General features: G+C 37.1%; 1 protein-coding gene across 1 annotated transcript in view; it reads left to right on the top strand.

The window, feature by feature from the left end:
- Nucleotides 1-18,330, top strand: part of PCDH15 (protocadherin related 15) — a 1,094,267-nt gene that overhangs the window by 490,735 nt on the left and 585,202 nt on the right. Inside the window, exon 4 of the mRNA XM_060404607.1 lies at nucleotides 18,141-18,301. Within this exon, the coding sequence (XP_060260590.1) occupies nucleotides 18,141-18,301 (161 nt within the window). The remainder of the gene's footprint in view (nucleotides 1-18,140; nucleotides 18,302-18,330) is intronic.

Genomic DNA, 18,330 nt, shown 5'->3' on the forward strand with positions numbered 1-18,330 from the left:
GGATGAAACTGGAGCCGATTATACAGAGTGAAGTAAGCCAGAAAGAAAAACACCAATACAGTATACTAACACATATATATGGAATTTAGAAAGATGGTAATGAGAACCCTGTATGTGAGAAAGCAAAAGAGACACAGATGTATAGAAGAGACTTTTGGACTCTGTGGGAGAGGGAGAGGGTGGGAGGATTTGGGAGAATGGCATTGAAACATATATGCTATCATGTAAGAAATGAATCGCCAGTCTAGGCTTGACACAGGATACAGGATGCTTGGGGCTGGTGCACTGGGATGACCCAGAGAGATGATATGGGGAGAGAGGTGGGAGGGGGATTCAGGATTGGGAACTCATGTACACCCATGGCGGATTCAGGTCAATGTATGGCAAAACCAGTACAGTATTGTAAAGTAAAATAAAAATAAGTAAATAAATATAAATGAAAAAAAAAAAACATTCAAACAACTAAGATCATGGCATCTGGTCCCATCACTTCATGACAAAAGTAGATGAGGAAACAATAAAAACATAGACTTTATTTGGGGGTGGGGGTGGGGCTCCAAAGTCACTGCAGATGGTGACTGCAGCCATGAAATTAAGACACTTGCTTCTTGGAAGAAAGACGGTGACCAACCTAGACAGCATATTAAAAAGCAGAACATCTAGTCAAAGCTATGGTTTTTCTAGTAGTCATGTACCTATGTGAGAGTTGGATTGTAAAGAAACGTGAGTGCCAAGGAACTGATGCTTTTGAACTGTGGTGTTGGAGAAAAATCTTAAGAATCCCTTAGACTGCAAGGAGATCCAACCAGTCCATCCTAAAGGAAATCAGTCCTGAATATTCATTGGAAGGACTGATGCTGAAGCTGAAACTCTAATACTTTGACCACCTGATGCTAAGAACTGACTCCTTGGAAAAGACCCTAATACTGGGAAAGATTAAAAGCAGGAGGAAAAGGGGAAGACAGGATCAAATGGTTGGATGGCATCACTGACTTGATGGGCATGAGTTTGAGCAAGCTCCAGGAGTTGGTGATGGATAGGGAAGCCTGGCGTGCTGCAGTCCATGGGGTCGCAAATAGTCAGACACGACTGAGCGACTGAACTGGACTGATTCTCAAGAATATCTGCGTGTGATAGTCACAAAGTATTTAAAAGCAATATTTTTTCTGCTATTTATGTGTACCTACTAAGAATTATATATTTCATATAATGTAATATATTATAATATATATTGAAATAATCATGTAAAGATTAATGTAATTTATTGGAGTAATTCTGTGTATTAACACCAGACTTTAGTTTCTACACAGGCTAAGATTAAGGCAAAATTATTATATATTTTTTAAATTTTTTTCTTTATAATATGTTCATTTGTTATCCTTTTTTGCTGCAACTGTTTTCTATTGCTGACTTGTACTGATAGTATATCTAGGCTCTAGACTTGCTTCCCCATATTTTTATTTTATTTTTAAAAATCCCTGTTTCTTTCTTCCACCTACTTCTTTCCATCCTTCTTTTCTTCCTTTTTCTTTACTTTTCTCCCATTCTAGAACATGCATTAAGCCATACTGTGCAAGTGTAATACTAGAGGAGTGCAACGTGTTTTAGAATAGCTCTTCCCATCAAAATTGTGCAACCTAGAAACTGAAATCTCATGCATATTGATAGGTGTATTATTGTATATATTAATAATGACAGCATTAAGAACTGCTTTTATGGGTTCCTTGTGTCTCCAAAGCAAGAGAGCTCTTTATACTGAGAGTATGATGCTAAGCTTGATGGAGAAAGGAACATGTGTGGATCACAAATGATGGCTATTGTTCTAACGTCTTGAAATAAGAAAATACAGGTTATGTTTTAAAACAAAAGGAAGAACCTAAGATTTTATAAAGTTTATAGAATTTGTGTGAAAGAAATAAAACTTGAAAAATAGGTTGACAGTGCATGTTCTGAGTGATAGCGTCTCCTATATCCCTGTCTCCTATAATTCACCTCTGAATCTGATGTTATTTTTCTGTGCTCCACTTTGTTCAGTTCTTACTGTTTCACTACTTTTCATTCAGTTTTCTGAGTCTTTCATTCTGCAAATAATATGTTAAATGTTAAGAACTTGACAGTATGTCCTAGTGATATTATCTGTATTTTACTAGAAATATTCCTGAGAAAGAAAATTTAATCACTTAACACAGTTGTTCATAAGATAGGCATTTCAATCTTTTAGTGTCATAATTAAGGAGACTGCTCTATTACTCCATCCAATAGTTGTATAAGTTGCCTACTTTTACCTAGTACTTACTTACTCATTCTCACTTCATTGTTCTAGTGTAATTAGAGAAGAGAGTTGACTCCCAATTTGCATGCAGTGAGGCTGATATTATATAGATTTTAAATATACGGGGTAAATCAGGCTTTCAGAGTGCCTGGATCTACATTCAAAAGGAAATAAGCAGAACATTTTTTTCTGTTTAAGAATAATATTTCTTAAATTATTAATGAAATTACTCTCAGAACTCAAAACTTATGTTAAGAATTTTAATCATATATTGATGATAAAAAGTTATGATATACTTGTCTTAGCTGTACTCTGGCTGGATCAGAATCTTTTTCATTTTGCAAAGTACAATTTTTTTATAGATATCTCATTACATTTTATAAAGACACTGGGACAAGAGGAAAAACTTAGTATGCTGTCATTATTTTTATATTTTAAAAAAGTCAGCTGGGAGAACATGTGAGATTACAGAACTACAGAAGACTGATATTTTTATAAAGTTGTTAAGTTCATATAGGAAATAGAAAAGATATCTTAATTTCCACCTGATCTTTCCTCCTTCACACAGTAAGATACCATTTCGGCTTAGTCAAAACTTTTAAGATAACAGCAAGATTAGAAACATGCCCTGAGTCTTCACTGTTATGTTGAGGAAGTGAGAATTCCATTCATGTCTTTTCATGCTTAGGCACATTGCCATCCGTGTTGGCATTCACAACATTTTCTTTTTAATGAAAAGAAGTTTAGCTTTCTTCGTCAGCATTCTCTCTCTCACTCTCTCTCTCTGTCCATATGCATTTGTATGTTTGTATGTATATCAGCTGTGACACATGTATCCTCATAATCTGGTATACTTAAACCATTTCATGCTCAGGTATAGATTTAAGGCTTAGATAGAGGGGATTTTATACTGTTATTATTAGTTTTTCATTACTGGATGAGTTATTTAGCTTGAAGGTAAAAGAGAAGGGGTTTTAAAATGGAATGGAAGCCACCGGGTCCAGAGTTCTAGTGATGGACTTTTAAACTATAATGATAGCAATGATGTTTATATCCATACCTCAGATGTTAAGCAGAGATAGGAGATGAGGAAAATGTCTGAAATTTAAGAGCAGTAGAGGACTGATTATCACTGAATATCTGCAAAGCAAATGAGAGAGACCCACTTACCATGTAGAATTATTTCCTAACATCTGTTAATGGACTTCTAGTTTTTTGCTCTATTGGAATTATTGTTCAAGCAAACAATGCCTAGCCTAAGGGTAAGAAACATATATTATGTATAATGTGAATAGTGTTTAATAGGATGTTTTACTTGCTATTCTTGATTCCTGTGTGTTCCTCCTGTTAATAAAGCTAACAAATGCCAGGGTGACTCAGTATGTACTTTTTTCATTCATTTTACTGATATTTTCCTCACCGAACTAGTAAAGGGCTTATGTGTGTATCTGTGTGTTTGTGTGTGTGTGCACACTCAGCCGTCTCCAACCCTTTGGGACCACCCCCTACATAAAGCACTATCTAAATGAATTTTCAAATAAAATTACTTAAATAATCATAGAGACAGCCTCCAGCTTAGTGTATAACAAAAGTATTTTAAGAATTATTTCATAAATCTTAAAATATTTCCTCGGGAGTATATAAGCACATTGCATTTACATTTAAAGTCACTCAGTCATGTCTAACTCTTTGGAACCCCATGGACTATACAGTCTTGGGACCCCATGGACTATACAGTCCATGGAATTCTTCAGGACAGAATATTGAAGTGTGTAGCCTTTCCCTTCTCCAGGGGATCTTCCCAATCCAGGGATCATGGTAGCCTATCCCTTCTCCAGGGCATCTTCCTGACCCAGGAATCAAACTGGGGCCTCCTGCATTGCAAGGGGATTCTTTACCAACTGAGCTATCTACTATTACTACTACTAAGTCGCTTCAGTCGTGTCCAACTCTATGTGATCCCATAGACGGCAGCCCACCAAGCTCCTCTGTCCCTGGGATTCTCCAGGCAAGAACACTGGAGTGGGTTGCCATTGCCTTCTCCAATGCATGAAAGTGAAAAGTGAAAGTGAGGTCGCTCAGTCGTGTCCGACTCTAAGTGACCCCATGGACTGCAAGCCCACCAGGCTCCTCCGTCCATGGGATTTCCCAGGCAAGAGTACTGGAGTGGGGTGCCATGGCCTTCTCCTAACCGAGCTATCAGGGAAGCCCAATATAAGCACACACATGCCTAAGTTACAATAAGTCTTGTGGAAAGATACAGAAGTATCCATGAAACAACCTAGCACTGGAAGGAATAATACAAACTATAGTCTCAAACACTCTTAGGCCCTTCTTTCTCATCAGCACCCCTTAGTCCTATTAAATATTTACCATTGCACCCTCTTGTGCATATCAGTTTCAGTTTCCTTTCCTTAAAATACAAGTTTGTTTGTTTTTTGAAAGGAGGAAACCTTAGGTTTATATTTATGCTGCAACTACATTAAAAGGAACAGACCTTTCTTTCTAGGACTAAAATTCACAAATCAGGGACAGTTCAGTTCAGTTCAGTCACTCAGTCGTGTCCGATTCTTTGCAACCCCATGGACTGCAACAAACCAGGCTTCCCTGTCCATCACCAACTCCCAGAGCTGACTCAAACTCATGTCCACTGAGTCAGTGATGCCATCCAAACGTCTCATCCTCTGTTGTCCCCTTCTCCTCCCACCTTCAGTCTTTCCCAGCATCAGGGTCTTTTCAAATGAGCCAGTTCTTCGCATCAGGTGGCCAAAGTATTGGAGTTTCAGCTTCAGCCTCAGTCCTTCCAATGAGTATTCAAAATTGATTTCCTTTTGGATGGAAAGTCTAGGATAGATGTCTCTGATTGCTAACTCAATGGTAGATGCCCAGATGAGCCCATGAATATTGGACTAGACTACGTAAAACAGCTGCTCCTGTACAACTATGAAGACATGGGGGAGAAATATTCATCTTCGTTTAACTTTTCATTTTTTTATCTCATCCAGTCCCATCTAAACTCTTGACTCATGACTCTCATATTTAAGTCCTTAGTCCAGATCTCTTTTCCCTCTTTTCTGAACCAAAAACATACATCTTAACTGCCTCTTCCACATTTTCACTTATATGTCTAACAAGCAAATGAAACAGATCTGATCAAAATGAGTTCTGGATCTTCCACACACTTCTGTACCTGTTCCTCATGGTATCTTTCTCACATAAGATAAAGGAAACTCCATCTTCACAATTTTTCCAGGACAAATTTTTATTAGTCATTGTTGACTCACTGTCTCTCACGTTCAATATCTAATTTATGAGGAAATACTATTACATATTGAATATACCCACATATATACTTCCCTGGTGGCTTAGACGGTAAAGCATCTATCTACAATGCGGGAGACCTGGGTTCGACCCCTGGGTTTGGAAGATCCCCTGGAGAAGGAAATGGCAATCCACTCCAGTACTCTTGCCTGGAAAATCCCATGGAGAGAGGAGCCTGGTAGGCTACAGTCCATGGGGTCGCAAACAGTCGGACACGACTGAGCGACTTCACACACTCACACACACACCCACATTAGACCTTTGTGCTTTACTACCTTTACTGTTATCAACTTGTTCTTAGTTCAGTTCAGTTCAGTCGCTCAGTTGTGTCCAACTCTTTGCGACCTCATGAATCGCAGCACGCCAGGCCTACCTGTCCATCACCAACTCCCAGAGTTCACCCAAACTCACCTCCATCAAGTCATGTGATGCCATCCAGCCATCTCATCCTCTATCGTCCCCTTTTCTTCCTTCCCCCAATCCCTCCCAGCATCAGAGTCTTTTCCAATCAGTCAACCCTTCTCATGAGGTGACCAAAGTACCGGGGTTTCAGCTTTAGCATCATTCCTTCCAAAGAACACCCAGGGCTGATCTCCTTCAGAATGGACTGCCTGGATCTCCCCATGTCACCATTATCTCTTGAACAGAATACTTCAATAAAATTACTGCTAATCTTCCTGTTTCAGACCTTCCTTTGCCTCAGTCCATATTCAACACAATGGCTAAAGTTACTCTTCTAAAATATGTCAGCTTAAAACTTTCTTGTGGCTCCCAATCTCCCTGAAAAAAAAAAAACAAAAAACATATTACCCTAAAATGCCTGCTTTGACTTTTTAGTCACTAGCCTACAAACTATTTCTGCAATAAACACGAAGCACATTCCAAATGTCTATCAGCTTAAAATAAATGCATTACTTATGAGAAGTACAATTCCTAATGGATTACACAGGAATTAATCTGGTGGGGGTGGATAATATGTGCTGGAGGGAGTGGAAAAATATAAATTATATGACTGTATATGGTATGTTAGATCATTAAATAGAGTGGTTGAAGACGCCTTCATTGAAAAAGTGATATTAGAGTACAGAGCAGAAGTTGATAAAAGAGCAGGTCTTGTGTCTTTCTGGGACTGGAGATTTATATTTGGGAGTCATAAATCAAGAGTTTAGATAGGGCTAGATGGGACTGGATGAGACCATCAAAAAAAAAAAAAGTTATACAAAGATTAAAGGTCTAGAAACAAGCATTAATGAGTAGAGTAGACCTACTCTAAGAATTAGTTTAGCAAGAAGAACTTTGTATCTACCCAACAGTCTCTGTTAGAAATATCCTCCCACTGTGGGCTCCATGTGTACCAGAAAGAGTTACTAAATTTTATCATCTATTTCTTTCAGTCAATAATTTTATTCTTAGGTTTCAGATGGAGGAGAAATTCTTGCTCATGCATATCAGAGGGCATCCGTGTATATGTGTGTGTGTAAAACAAAGAGAGCCATTGTGTATATGTACCACAGCTTTCTTATCCATTCATCTGCTGATGGACATCTAGGTTGTTTCCATGTCCTGGCTATTATAAACAGTGCTGCGATGAACATTGGGGTACATGTGTCTCTTTCAATTCTGGTTTCCTCGGTGTGTATGCCCAGAAGTGGGATTGCTGGGTCATAAGGTAGTTCTATTTGCAATTTTTTAAGGAATCTCCACACTGTTCTCCATAGTGGCTGTACTAGTTTGCATTCCCACCAACAGTGTAGGAGGGTTCCCTTTCTCCACACCCTCCAGCATTTATTGCTTGCAGATTTTTGGATCGCAGCCATTCTGACTGGTGTGAAGTGGTACCTCATTGTGGTTTTGATTTGCATTTCTCTAATAATGAGTGATGTTGAGCATCTTTTCATGTGTTTGTTAGCCATCCGTAAGAAAGCTGTGGTACATATACACAATGGAGTATTACTCAGCCGTTAAAAGAATTCATTTGAATCAGTTCTGTTGAGATGGATGAAACTGGAGCCGATTATACAGAGTGAAGTAAGCCAGAAAGAAAAACACCAATACAGTATACTAACACATATATATGGAATTTAGGAAGATGGCAATGACGACCCTGTATGCAAGACAGGAAAGAGACACAGATGTATAACGGACTTTTGGACTCAGAGGGAGAGAGAGAGGTGGGATGATTTGGGAGAATGACATTCTAACATGTATACTATCATGTGAATTGAATCGCCAGTCTATGTCTGACGCAGGATGCAGCATGCTTGGGGCTGGTGCATGGGGATGACCCAGAAAGATGTTATGGGGAGGGAGGTGGGAGGGGTTCATGTTTGGGAATGCATGTAAGAATTAAAGATTTTAAAATTAAAAAAAAAAAAAAAAAAAACAAAGAGAGCCAAACATGGAGGAAAATCAATATATCTCTGAGGTTTGAGGAGAATGATTGTGCACATACTCGCATATCTATATGCACAGATAGCTTTTTCTGATTGGAATGTAGAATTTAGCAATAGGATAAATTTACTATTGAGTAATATTTTTCAAAAATATGTAAGGTGAGGTATGGCAAAAGGATGATGAGCTACTCTTTTGAGAATTTTTCTGTGAAGCATGTATTTTTCATTTACTGACACAACCATATCATATAACAGACATTCTGTCTTGAATGTGCTTTTATTAGATAAATGTCATTTTTCGTCAACTTTGAGAGCAGGGAACCTTTATGGGGTCACTCAATAAAGGTGTGTGGGGATTGGTTTAAACCTGAGAGAAAGATTTCTTAAAGTGGAGAGAACAGCAACTTCCCTTTTAGAGTCTATAGTCTTTCCAGTGGTGGAGACATATATATGGTCTGGTTCACTTTTTTTTAATCTGCTTTTTTATAATCATATTTAATAAATATACATATATACAATATGACCTGTTTCTTTATTTCAACTGTATCATTTTGATTGTTTGAAAATAGAATCTTGCTGTATTTTGAGAGTAATAACCTTCATTATTTTCATATGCCTGTGAATTGGATATAGTATAATTCACTAAGATTTTATATTTTATCCGTTAGCTCAGCTGATAGAGTAAACACATATTGATAAACACTTTGACGTCAGTAATGTGGACTCCCTTGTGTGCTATCTTCTTCACTCTTATTTACACCAGGAAGAAATAGCTTTTGATTTATGATAAATTCTCAGTGATAGTGTGAATAAATTTTTGTCCCCCCTTTTATTTTCTGTTTTGCATATGCACAGTATTCTTTTATTTTTCTGTTGGCTTTTGTGTATGTTATCTGCTTCTTCTAGCTCAGTTTTTAAAAAGTGAAATTAAATAAAATATGTGGCTAGGGTTTCAAATTTAATGAAATAAGATGAAAAAGTTAAACATTCAGAAAACTAAGATCATGGCATCTGGTCCCATCACTTCATGGGAAATAGATGGGGAAACAGTGGAAACAGTGTCAGACTTTATTTTTCTGGGCTCTAAAATCACTGCAGATGGTGATTGCAGCCATGAAATTAAAAGACGCTTACTCCTTGGAAGGAAAGTTATGACCAACCTAGATAGCATATTCAAAAGCAGAGACATTATTTTGCCAACAAAGGTTCGTCTAGTCAAGGCTCTGGTTTTTCTGGTGGTCATGTATGGATGTGAGAATTGTACTGTGAAGAATGCTGAGCACTGAAGAATTGATGCTTTTGAACTGTGGTGTTGGAGAAGACTCCCGAGAGTCCCTTGGACAGGAAGGAGATCCAACCAGTCTATCCTAAAGGAGACCAGTCCTGGGTTTTTATTGGAAAGACTGATGCTGAGGCTGAAATTCCAATACTTTGGCTACCTCATGCGAAGAGTTGACTCATTAGAAAAGACCCTCATGTTGGGAGGGATTGGGGACAGGAGGAGAAGGGGATGACAGAGGATGAGATGGCTGGATGGCATCACCGACTTGATGAGTTTGGGTGAACTCCAGGAGTTGGTGATGGACAGGGAGGCCTGGAGTGCTGCAATTTATGGGGTCGCAAAGAGTCGGACATGACTGAGAGATTGAACTGAACTGAAGATGAATAATAACTTTATATAATTCAATCTATACAAACGCCCATCCTAGTGAGAGTGAGATGAAAAGTATTATTTGTTGAGTAACTATGTGCCTTTACTTGCATTCATTACTTTATTTTTCTTAGCAATGTATATTACTGATTACAAGAATCTGAGGAACTTACCTAAATTCATAGATGTAGTAAGTAGTGAGCCCAAGATTTTGAACTTAGATCTTTTGCCTTTAGGGCTATGTTAGCTGTATTGAAACAGAGTTTTACAACAGCATACATCTATCATTTCACAGTTTCTTAAGCCTGGAGTCCAGGCATAGCATAGTTCAGTCCTCTACTCATGGCCTCACAAGACTATAACCAAGCTTTGCCAAGGCTGTAGTCTCAGCTAAGACTTGATTAGCTAGGGAAGTGTTTGCTTCCAGGGTAATTCAGGCTTGACAAAATCGCCTTCCTGTGGTTGTAAGACTGAAGTCTTCTGTCTGCCTGCCTGTCAGCTGACTACCCATAGCTCCTAAAGGCTGTCATAGCTCCTTACCATGTGGGCTTTCCAACATGGGTAACTATTTTATCAAGGCCACCAAGGGAAAGAGAGAAAGGCTCAACAAGATAGTCACTAGAATCTCATGTAACATAGCCACATATTATACATGTAAATAGGACTTCCCATAACTTTTACCATATTCTTTCAGTTAGAAGCAAGTCACAGGTCCCACCCACACTCAGGAGAAGGGAATCACATAAATTCAGTGTTAATGAGGATAGGGTCTGTCTGCTCACTACTGAAAAGCCAAAAAAAAAAAAAAAAAAAAAAAAAAGAGGCCAGGTTGATGGAAAGGAGGAAAGTTTGCTTTATTTTAGATGCTGGGGGTGGGGAGTGTGGTGTAGGGAAGAGTGGATGCCTGTCCAAAGGCGACTCTCTCCACTGACAATAAGTGGGCAAAGGTTTCTGTGGATGAAGGGAAGGGGCTACAAGCAGAAACAGCAGTCACCTCTGACAGTCATCTTGAAAACTGGTCTCAGTGGTCTGGCCAGCATCATCTTGATTGTTGTAGGTATAGTTTCAGGGTCATTTTGTTTCCATTTCTTGATGCCAGTTCTTGAAATTGTGGCAACCTATGTCATGGCTACAGTCTGGTCAGCATGTAGTTAACTTCTTCCACCTGCTGGGGGTCTCAGTATCTAGAAGACAGCTCACAGGATATGGCTCAAAATATTATCCACAGCCTGTGGGAAGGAGCCAGAGGTCCTTGACTATGCTTAATAACTACATTAGTAATACTTGGTCTCCTTTGACTGTTTTCCTTTGTTTCTGTGTGCTCTTATTTCTCTGAGTAAGCTTATTCTTTGGCTAAAGTTTTTCTACAGACAAAAGGCAGGCAGAGGACATGAAGGGAAGGATCATAGGATCCTTCTCCATTTCACCAGGAGGCAAGCATCATGGGGGAACCTTAAGAGTCTGTCCACCATGGAGCCATTTTAGCTTTTCTAAACTCAGAATCCAGCTTGTTTGTTTTTCAGAATGCTTCCTCTGCCGCAGTGGAAAGGAGAGGTACAATAGTAGCCCCTGTCCCAAGGGATGCTAGGTTAGTATGTTCATTTCTTAAACTGGTACTCCAAGTCTGACCTGAAGTTTTATTGAATTATCCTTAATATCAACTATCTATTCTCTTTTATGAGTTGTTAGTTATAAGGTCAGAGGCTATACCTATATCTAGGAAAGTGAAAGTGTTAGTTGCTCAGTTGTGTCCAACTCTTTGCAACTCCATGGACTGAAGCCTGCCAGGCTCATCTATCCTTACAGATATAATCTGGGGAAAATTAGTTCTAAGGTCGGGTAGTTTATAATTATATTGTACAATTCTCCTTATACTTTATGCTATTTATGATATAATTTATACTATTCTCTTACTTTAAAGTTGTTTCCACTTTCCCCCTTTAAATATTTTCAACAAATTATAGGGCACAAAACTCCAAATAATGAGGTTATAACTCAACTGATTTTTGCCTGTGTTTCCTATGAACTCAAAACAAAGCTAACAAAGTTTTTATACTTTCACATTTAAGTTAAGAAGACATACGGATGGCTAACAAACACATGAAAAGATGCTCAACATCACTCATTATTAGAGAAATGCAAATCAAAACCACAATGAGGTACCACTTCACACCAGTCAGAATGGCTGCGATCCAAAAATCTGCAAGCAATAAATGCTGGAGGGTGTGGAGAAAGGAACCCTCCTACACTGTTGGTGGGAATGCAAACTAGTACAGCCACTATGGAGAACAGTGGAGATTCCTTAAAAAATTGCAAATAGAACTACCTTATGACCCAGCAATCCCACTTCTGGGCATACACACCGAGGAAACCAGAATTGAAAGAGACACATGTACCCCAATGTTCATCGCAGCACTGTTTATAATAGCCAGGACATGGAAACAACCTAGATGTCCATCAGCAGATGAATGGATAAGAAAGCTTTGGTACATATACACAATGGAGTATTACTCAGCAGTTAAAAGAATTCATTTGAATCAGTTCTGATGAGATGGATGAAACTGGAGCCGATTATACAGAGTGAAGTAAGCCAGAAGAAAAACACCAATACAGTATACTAACACATATATGGAATTTAGGAAGATGGCAATGACGACCCTGTATGCAAGACAGGAAAGAGACACAGATGTGTATAACGGACTTTTGGACTCAGAGGGAGAGGGAGAGGGTGGGATGATTTGGGAGAATGACATTCTAACATGTATACTATCATGTGAATTGAATCGCCAGTCTATGTCTGACGCAGGATGCAGCATGCTTGGGGCTGGTGCATGGGGATGACCAGAAAGATGTTGTGGGAGGGAGGTGGGAGGGGTTCATGTTTGGGAATGCATGTAAGAATTAAAGATTTTAAAATTTAAAAATTAAAAAAAGAATCAAAAAAAAACATTTGTGTATTTCCAAGATGATAGCAAAATATAGGGAAAGGAGATATAAACTATGAATTAGTAACCTGGAATTTGGTCTTAGATATACTTCAATAGTTCCATCACCTGATGTGAAGAGCCAGATCATTGGAAAGACCCTGATGCAAGGAAAGATTGAGGGTAGGAGGAGAAGGGGCTGATAGGGAATGAGATGGTTGGATGGCATCACTGACTCAGTGGACATGAGTTTAAGCAAACTTTGGGAGATAGTGAAGGACAGGGAAGCCTGGTGTGCTGTAGTCCATGGGGTCTCAAAGAGTTGCACACAAATTAGTGACTGAACAACACCAACAATGTATTTATCATCTACACCACATTGGTCAGGTTATTTTAGCGCTTGGGGAAATTTGGAGATGCCACATGATTTGCTTCATTTTTCATGTATAAGAGTGTGTGTGTGTGTGTACATATGCATCATATATATCATAAATATATAATATGCATTTATATATGAGATGGTAGGTTTTCTTCAAGTTCTCAAATTCTATGATCCTATTTTTAGTTAAATAAATAAGCATGCATTCTACATAAAAGTACATAACATGTATGCATTTGCTTACTACTTTATTTACAACGGAATAGAAATACTAGAAATTGTCTAAATGTCAAGATATTTATATCAATTTCAAAGAGAAAAATAAAGAATAGGAGGGAAACAATCCCTTTATTCTTAAAGAGTTATAGTTGTATGCCTATGTCATACTTGATATATCACCCATCATGTATCATGAAATAAAATATAAGTAAAGGTATTATTACTTAAGTAATATGAATGAAGTACACTTGAACAAAGCTTTCCATTTTGTAATGGTTTGTCCTTTTGAAGTAAATAAAATAATTGTTAAAAACCAACATAGTTTTGCAAAACAGTATATGTTTTTTTCTTTTTAATCACTGTTGGTTTAATTGATATCATTTTCCATTTGTAGCAAACATTGTGTGTAATTAATATATTCCTAACATTGAAACACAGTCCAATCAGCGTTGATAGTTTCTTTATGAAGTTGGTGGATCCACATATATTTCCTTCCCTTTATCAATTAGTTATCCAGATATGATATGAACATATGCTTAACTAAAATGTGTTTATACATTATAAATCTGTTTATAATTTACATAATTGTAAATTAAGAAGTATGAAAAATCAGAGTAGGAGAATAGTCTAGGCAAGTCCAGGAAATTTTTCCAAAGATGAGGATTTGAGCATGAGAAGAGTTTTGTTTAGCTGGGTGATCTTGGAATCTAGATTTTACTCAATAAACAACTACACAGTGGCCACGCTTACTGTTTAATCTCACTGAAAAACTATGTATTAGCTACAATTTCAGCTTTTTAAAAAATTGTTTTAATTAAATAATGCACATTTGGGAACTTTGCTTATGGTTTCATTTACAAGGGGTAAATGCAAGAAAAAGCATCCAATGCTCCTGACTGTATGTTGCAGCTGAACTTCTTTCCAGTTGACTTTAAGTGGAGAAAGATTGTTGTGAGATATTTTTTGTAGTTCATATTATTATACACCTTTGCATAATTAATTGTTTTATGGCAAGTACTGTATTCTGTGCACAGAGTGATTGTCTTATTTTAATGTTTGGAATGAGCCCAAACAGTCAATTACTTTCTCTCCGTGTAGAACTTACTCTTTCAGCATCTTTGAATTTGGTTAATTAGAAAGGCAACAAACCCTCTTGCCACTGCCACCTCCATAGCATTTTTAGAGACTAACCTACTTGTTTTATAACTGTCTAGTTAAAGAAGCAAATATAATTTTCAAGAAAATATTAAATAATCAATTATGACTTTGGTTCCTCTAATATATAATCTGTATGTGTATATGTGTATTTAGTCCCTAATAGAACCAAACATATGCTGGGGATGAGTAAAAAGTATTCAATCTAAAGATCACTATGAGTATGAATTTGTTGAATAAGACCCTTTTCTTCCCATGAAATCTAAATTTAGCTTCTTTGAGGAAAATCAAAACTGTCTAATGTTACTAAGTGGAAAAAGCGAGTCACTCCCGAGTGAGCAGGCCTGGATGGCTCACCTATCAATCCCTGGATGGACTGTCATTCACCAGAGACAAGAAGTTATCTTTATAATTTTTTCTAGAGTGAGCATTCTCTGCCTTCCTTCTAACTTCCCAGATTGGATATTTTGCATTCAAATCTTTTGAGCCCATGTAAATTCTCCAGACAGCTTGCCACACCTATCTTAGCTTTGTAGCATGAAATGTAGATTTGGTTTATAAAAACTTCTGGGACATAAAATAAATCATTTTGCTTTAGTTTCAAATGCTTTCTCTTGCAAGATGGAGTTAATAACATTAAGAGCAATAGCCGTAATTCATATTTTTCAGTTTTTTTTTTTTCTTTTTCTGTACCAAGGGCTGCAATCAGTACTTCACATGCATTATCTCACTTAGTCCCCAGACCAACCTAACAGGCTCTTCTTTGATGCAAATTACCTTATACACCTTGTAAGTAGGGGAATGGGCCTGGTATAAGGAGGCAGTTTTATTGATTCATAAGTTATTTTACAGTATATTTCTGTTTTGATATATTCTGAGCACAATTTTATCATAGTTAAAAATAAATAGCTATGTAAGAGGATCTTAATACAAAAGCTGAAAATCTACTGCAGCACCTTTATTTAATGCAACTAGAGTTTACATTAGTGACTATGATTGATACTATGCTAATATGGAAGAAACTATGGGTACAGATGAAGAAGCTGTGAAATTGTTTTTTCCAAGTTTAAAACAACAGATTAATGAAGAAAGCTTAGGTGCTCGATCAGATTTTTCAGTTTTGTTGAAAAAAGTCTGTATTTGGAAGCATTTTGTTGTTGTTTAGTCACTAAAATGTGTCTGACTCTTTTGCGACCCCATGGACTGCAGCTTACCAGGGTTTTCTGTCCACAGGATTTCCCAGGCAAGAATACTGGAGTGGGTTGTTAATTCCTTCTCCAGGGAATCTTCCTGACCCAGGGATCAAACCCCTGTCTCCTGCATTGGCAGACAGGTTCTCTTATCACCAAGCCACCAAGAAGTCTATTTAGAAGCAAATGACTGTCAATAACTACTTCTTGAAGGAAGAAGCATAAACCCCACTATTTAAGGCTAAAAGATTGACTATGATGCTTGGAGAAAATATCATTAAATATTTAACCATGCTAGTATTTTTACTGGGGTTGTTTTAGCTTTTGTTAGTGCTTTCACTATAAGAACACATTTTTTTTTTCCCCCAAGTACATGCATGTGGTGTCATAATAAAAAATTACCTCTTTTATTTTACCCATTTTGGTTTTGTAGAGGAGGGAAACTGAAGGTGAGTGGGGTTAAGTAATCTATCCACTTTCACATGGCTAGTAAATGTGAGTCCAAGACTGGATTTTATCTCTGTCAGTTCCAAGGTCTGCTTTCTTCACCTCTATTATATGAGTGTAAAACTAAGTTGATTCCTTTTTTATGATTTTAACCATGCTTTATTATGCCCTCTCTTTGTGTCCCTCATAGTATATATGTATATTAGAGAAAGAACTGCTAATGTTCTATTATACGTTATTGAATCAAGGCATAAATGCTAATTGTTAGTTGATGTACTTATTATACATTTATTTTTCTAGTCAGAAAATAGAATGATTTAATTTGTTAATTACATATTGAAAACACAGACTGAATAATTTTTCTCTTTTTTTTCCAGTTCTCCCGGTTTTTATTTTTTATTTTTATTTTTTTAAAGGTTAGCTATGTGAAGCATTTGTAAAAGAGTATATACTCAGACACAGAACATATTTGTAAACAAGAAAATGCCACCATTGTCTGATCTGTGCTTTTGACTATCTGTAGATAACATATTTGCCAGTTCAGTTTTAACAAAAAGGATCAGTTTCACTTATATTTAAACGTACGTGCACTAATATGTGCAAAAGTAAAAGTAAATAGTATGGCATTTAGAAAAGTGTCTGTGTGTATTTAAATATTCAGTTCAATTGAGTTCAGTTCAGTCACTCAGTGGTGTCTGACTCTGCAACCCCATGGACTTCAGCACGCCAGGCTTCCCTGTCCATCACCAACTCCTAGAGCCTACTGAAACTCATGTCAGGTGCATTGGTGATGCCATCCAACCCTTTCATCCTCTGTCGTCCCCTTCTCCTCCCACCTTCAGTCTTTCCCAGCATCAGGATCTTTTCCAATGAGTTAGCTCTTCTCATCAGGTGGCCAAAGTATTGAAGTATTAAAATATTACTTAGATATATCACTGCAAAAGAAGAATGGTACCTTTCAGCATTCTATAGTGAAATAAAGCTCATTGATAATAATATGATAAACATTATAGATTATTATTATTACTACTATTAACATTCTAAGAAAAATCTTCAAGAGACTCTCCCTTTTGTTTATAATTATGCAATGATATAATATTCAGGCCAATTTTGTGCCTTAAGGAAATGCAGCAAATGTATTTTGTATTATTATTCAAGCTAGATTAAAATTTATAGATTATCTATGGATTCTTGTATACTATCCTAAAGCAGTGAATTCTCTAAATAAAGCCCATTTATTCAAATGTCCTTAAGAGAGTACATTTTTATTTGCATAGTCACGACTCTTCTTTATGCTGTTAAGTTTAATGAAATGGATCAGCTGAAAATGATTGCTGTAAGTTATAGTGCATTGTTGTTTGTTGGAGGAATCATTGCAGTATGAGGGAAAAAGGGGGGGTTTGAATTGCATCAGTGCTATTTGTGTTCAACTTATAAAATATATGGACTCTTTAACAAGAGTAGGAGAGACGAGAAATCGACTCTCTTATTCACCCAATGTCTAAAATTCAGCCCACTGGAAGAATAATAAGAAAGCAAGCACTGAAATGTGACATTAAAATAGTATGTTGTTCTAGTTGAGTACCCCAGACACGCCTTAAAGAAGAGCAGCTTCTCTTGTGTATCTGCACATTAATTTTGTCTTTCACATTAAGATTTATGGTTCATGGATTTGCTGTAAGATAAAAGAGAAAAGAAGTAGTTCTCACCATGGGAATCTCTGCTACTTCTTTATCTTTTCCTTTGTCTTCCTTCCTCTTCCTTTCAGGATATCTTTTTTCATATCAGAAGTCTTACTGAGTGAACTGAAGTATCAGCCTCTGTTATTATAGGAGTTTTCTTTTGTTCAGGATAAAATTCAGTGATAACTCCTGTGAGAAGTGATGGACAGGGAGAGGAACACACTGATGCTCTTAAAAGGAAACAAGAAATAGAGGGTGAACCTCACCAAGAGTTTGAATCTCTGCCTTGCACTTCATCTTCTCAAAATATCGTTTACAAATAGCATTACAAAGATTTTTTTTTGCCTTTTTGAAACAGAGCATTTTCTATATCATGCCAGATAAAAAAATTGAATATCTTTTGCTTTGAAACAGATTTGCAAGTCAGCCAGGGTGTGAGTTTATGAACCTTGTTGAAGAATGCATACATGTAGAATGTATTTTCAAATAACTTTCTTTGGTTTGCAGGTACAATTCTGGTGGATAACATGCTGATCAAAGGGACTGCTGGAGGACCAGACCCAACCATAGAACTCTCTTTAAAGGACAACGTGGATTACTGGGTATTGTTGGATCCTGTCAAACAAATGCTTTTCCTGAACAGCACAGGCAGAGTTTTGGATAGAGACGTTAGTACATTTTTTTTTTTTTTAATCTT

Source organism: Ovis aries, chromosome 22 (genome assembly GCF_016772045.2).
Source record: "Ovis aries strain OAR_USU_Benz2616 breed Rambouillet chromosome 22, ARS-UI_Ramb_v3.0, whole genome shotgun sequence".
Taxonomy (NCBI): domain Eukaryota; kingdom Metazoa; phylum Chordata; class Mammalia; order Artiodactyla; family Bovidae; genus Ovis; species Ovis aries.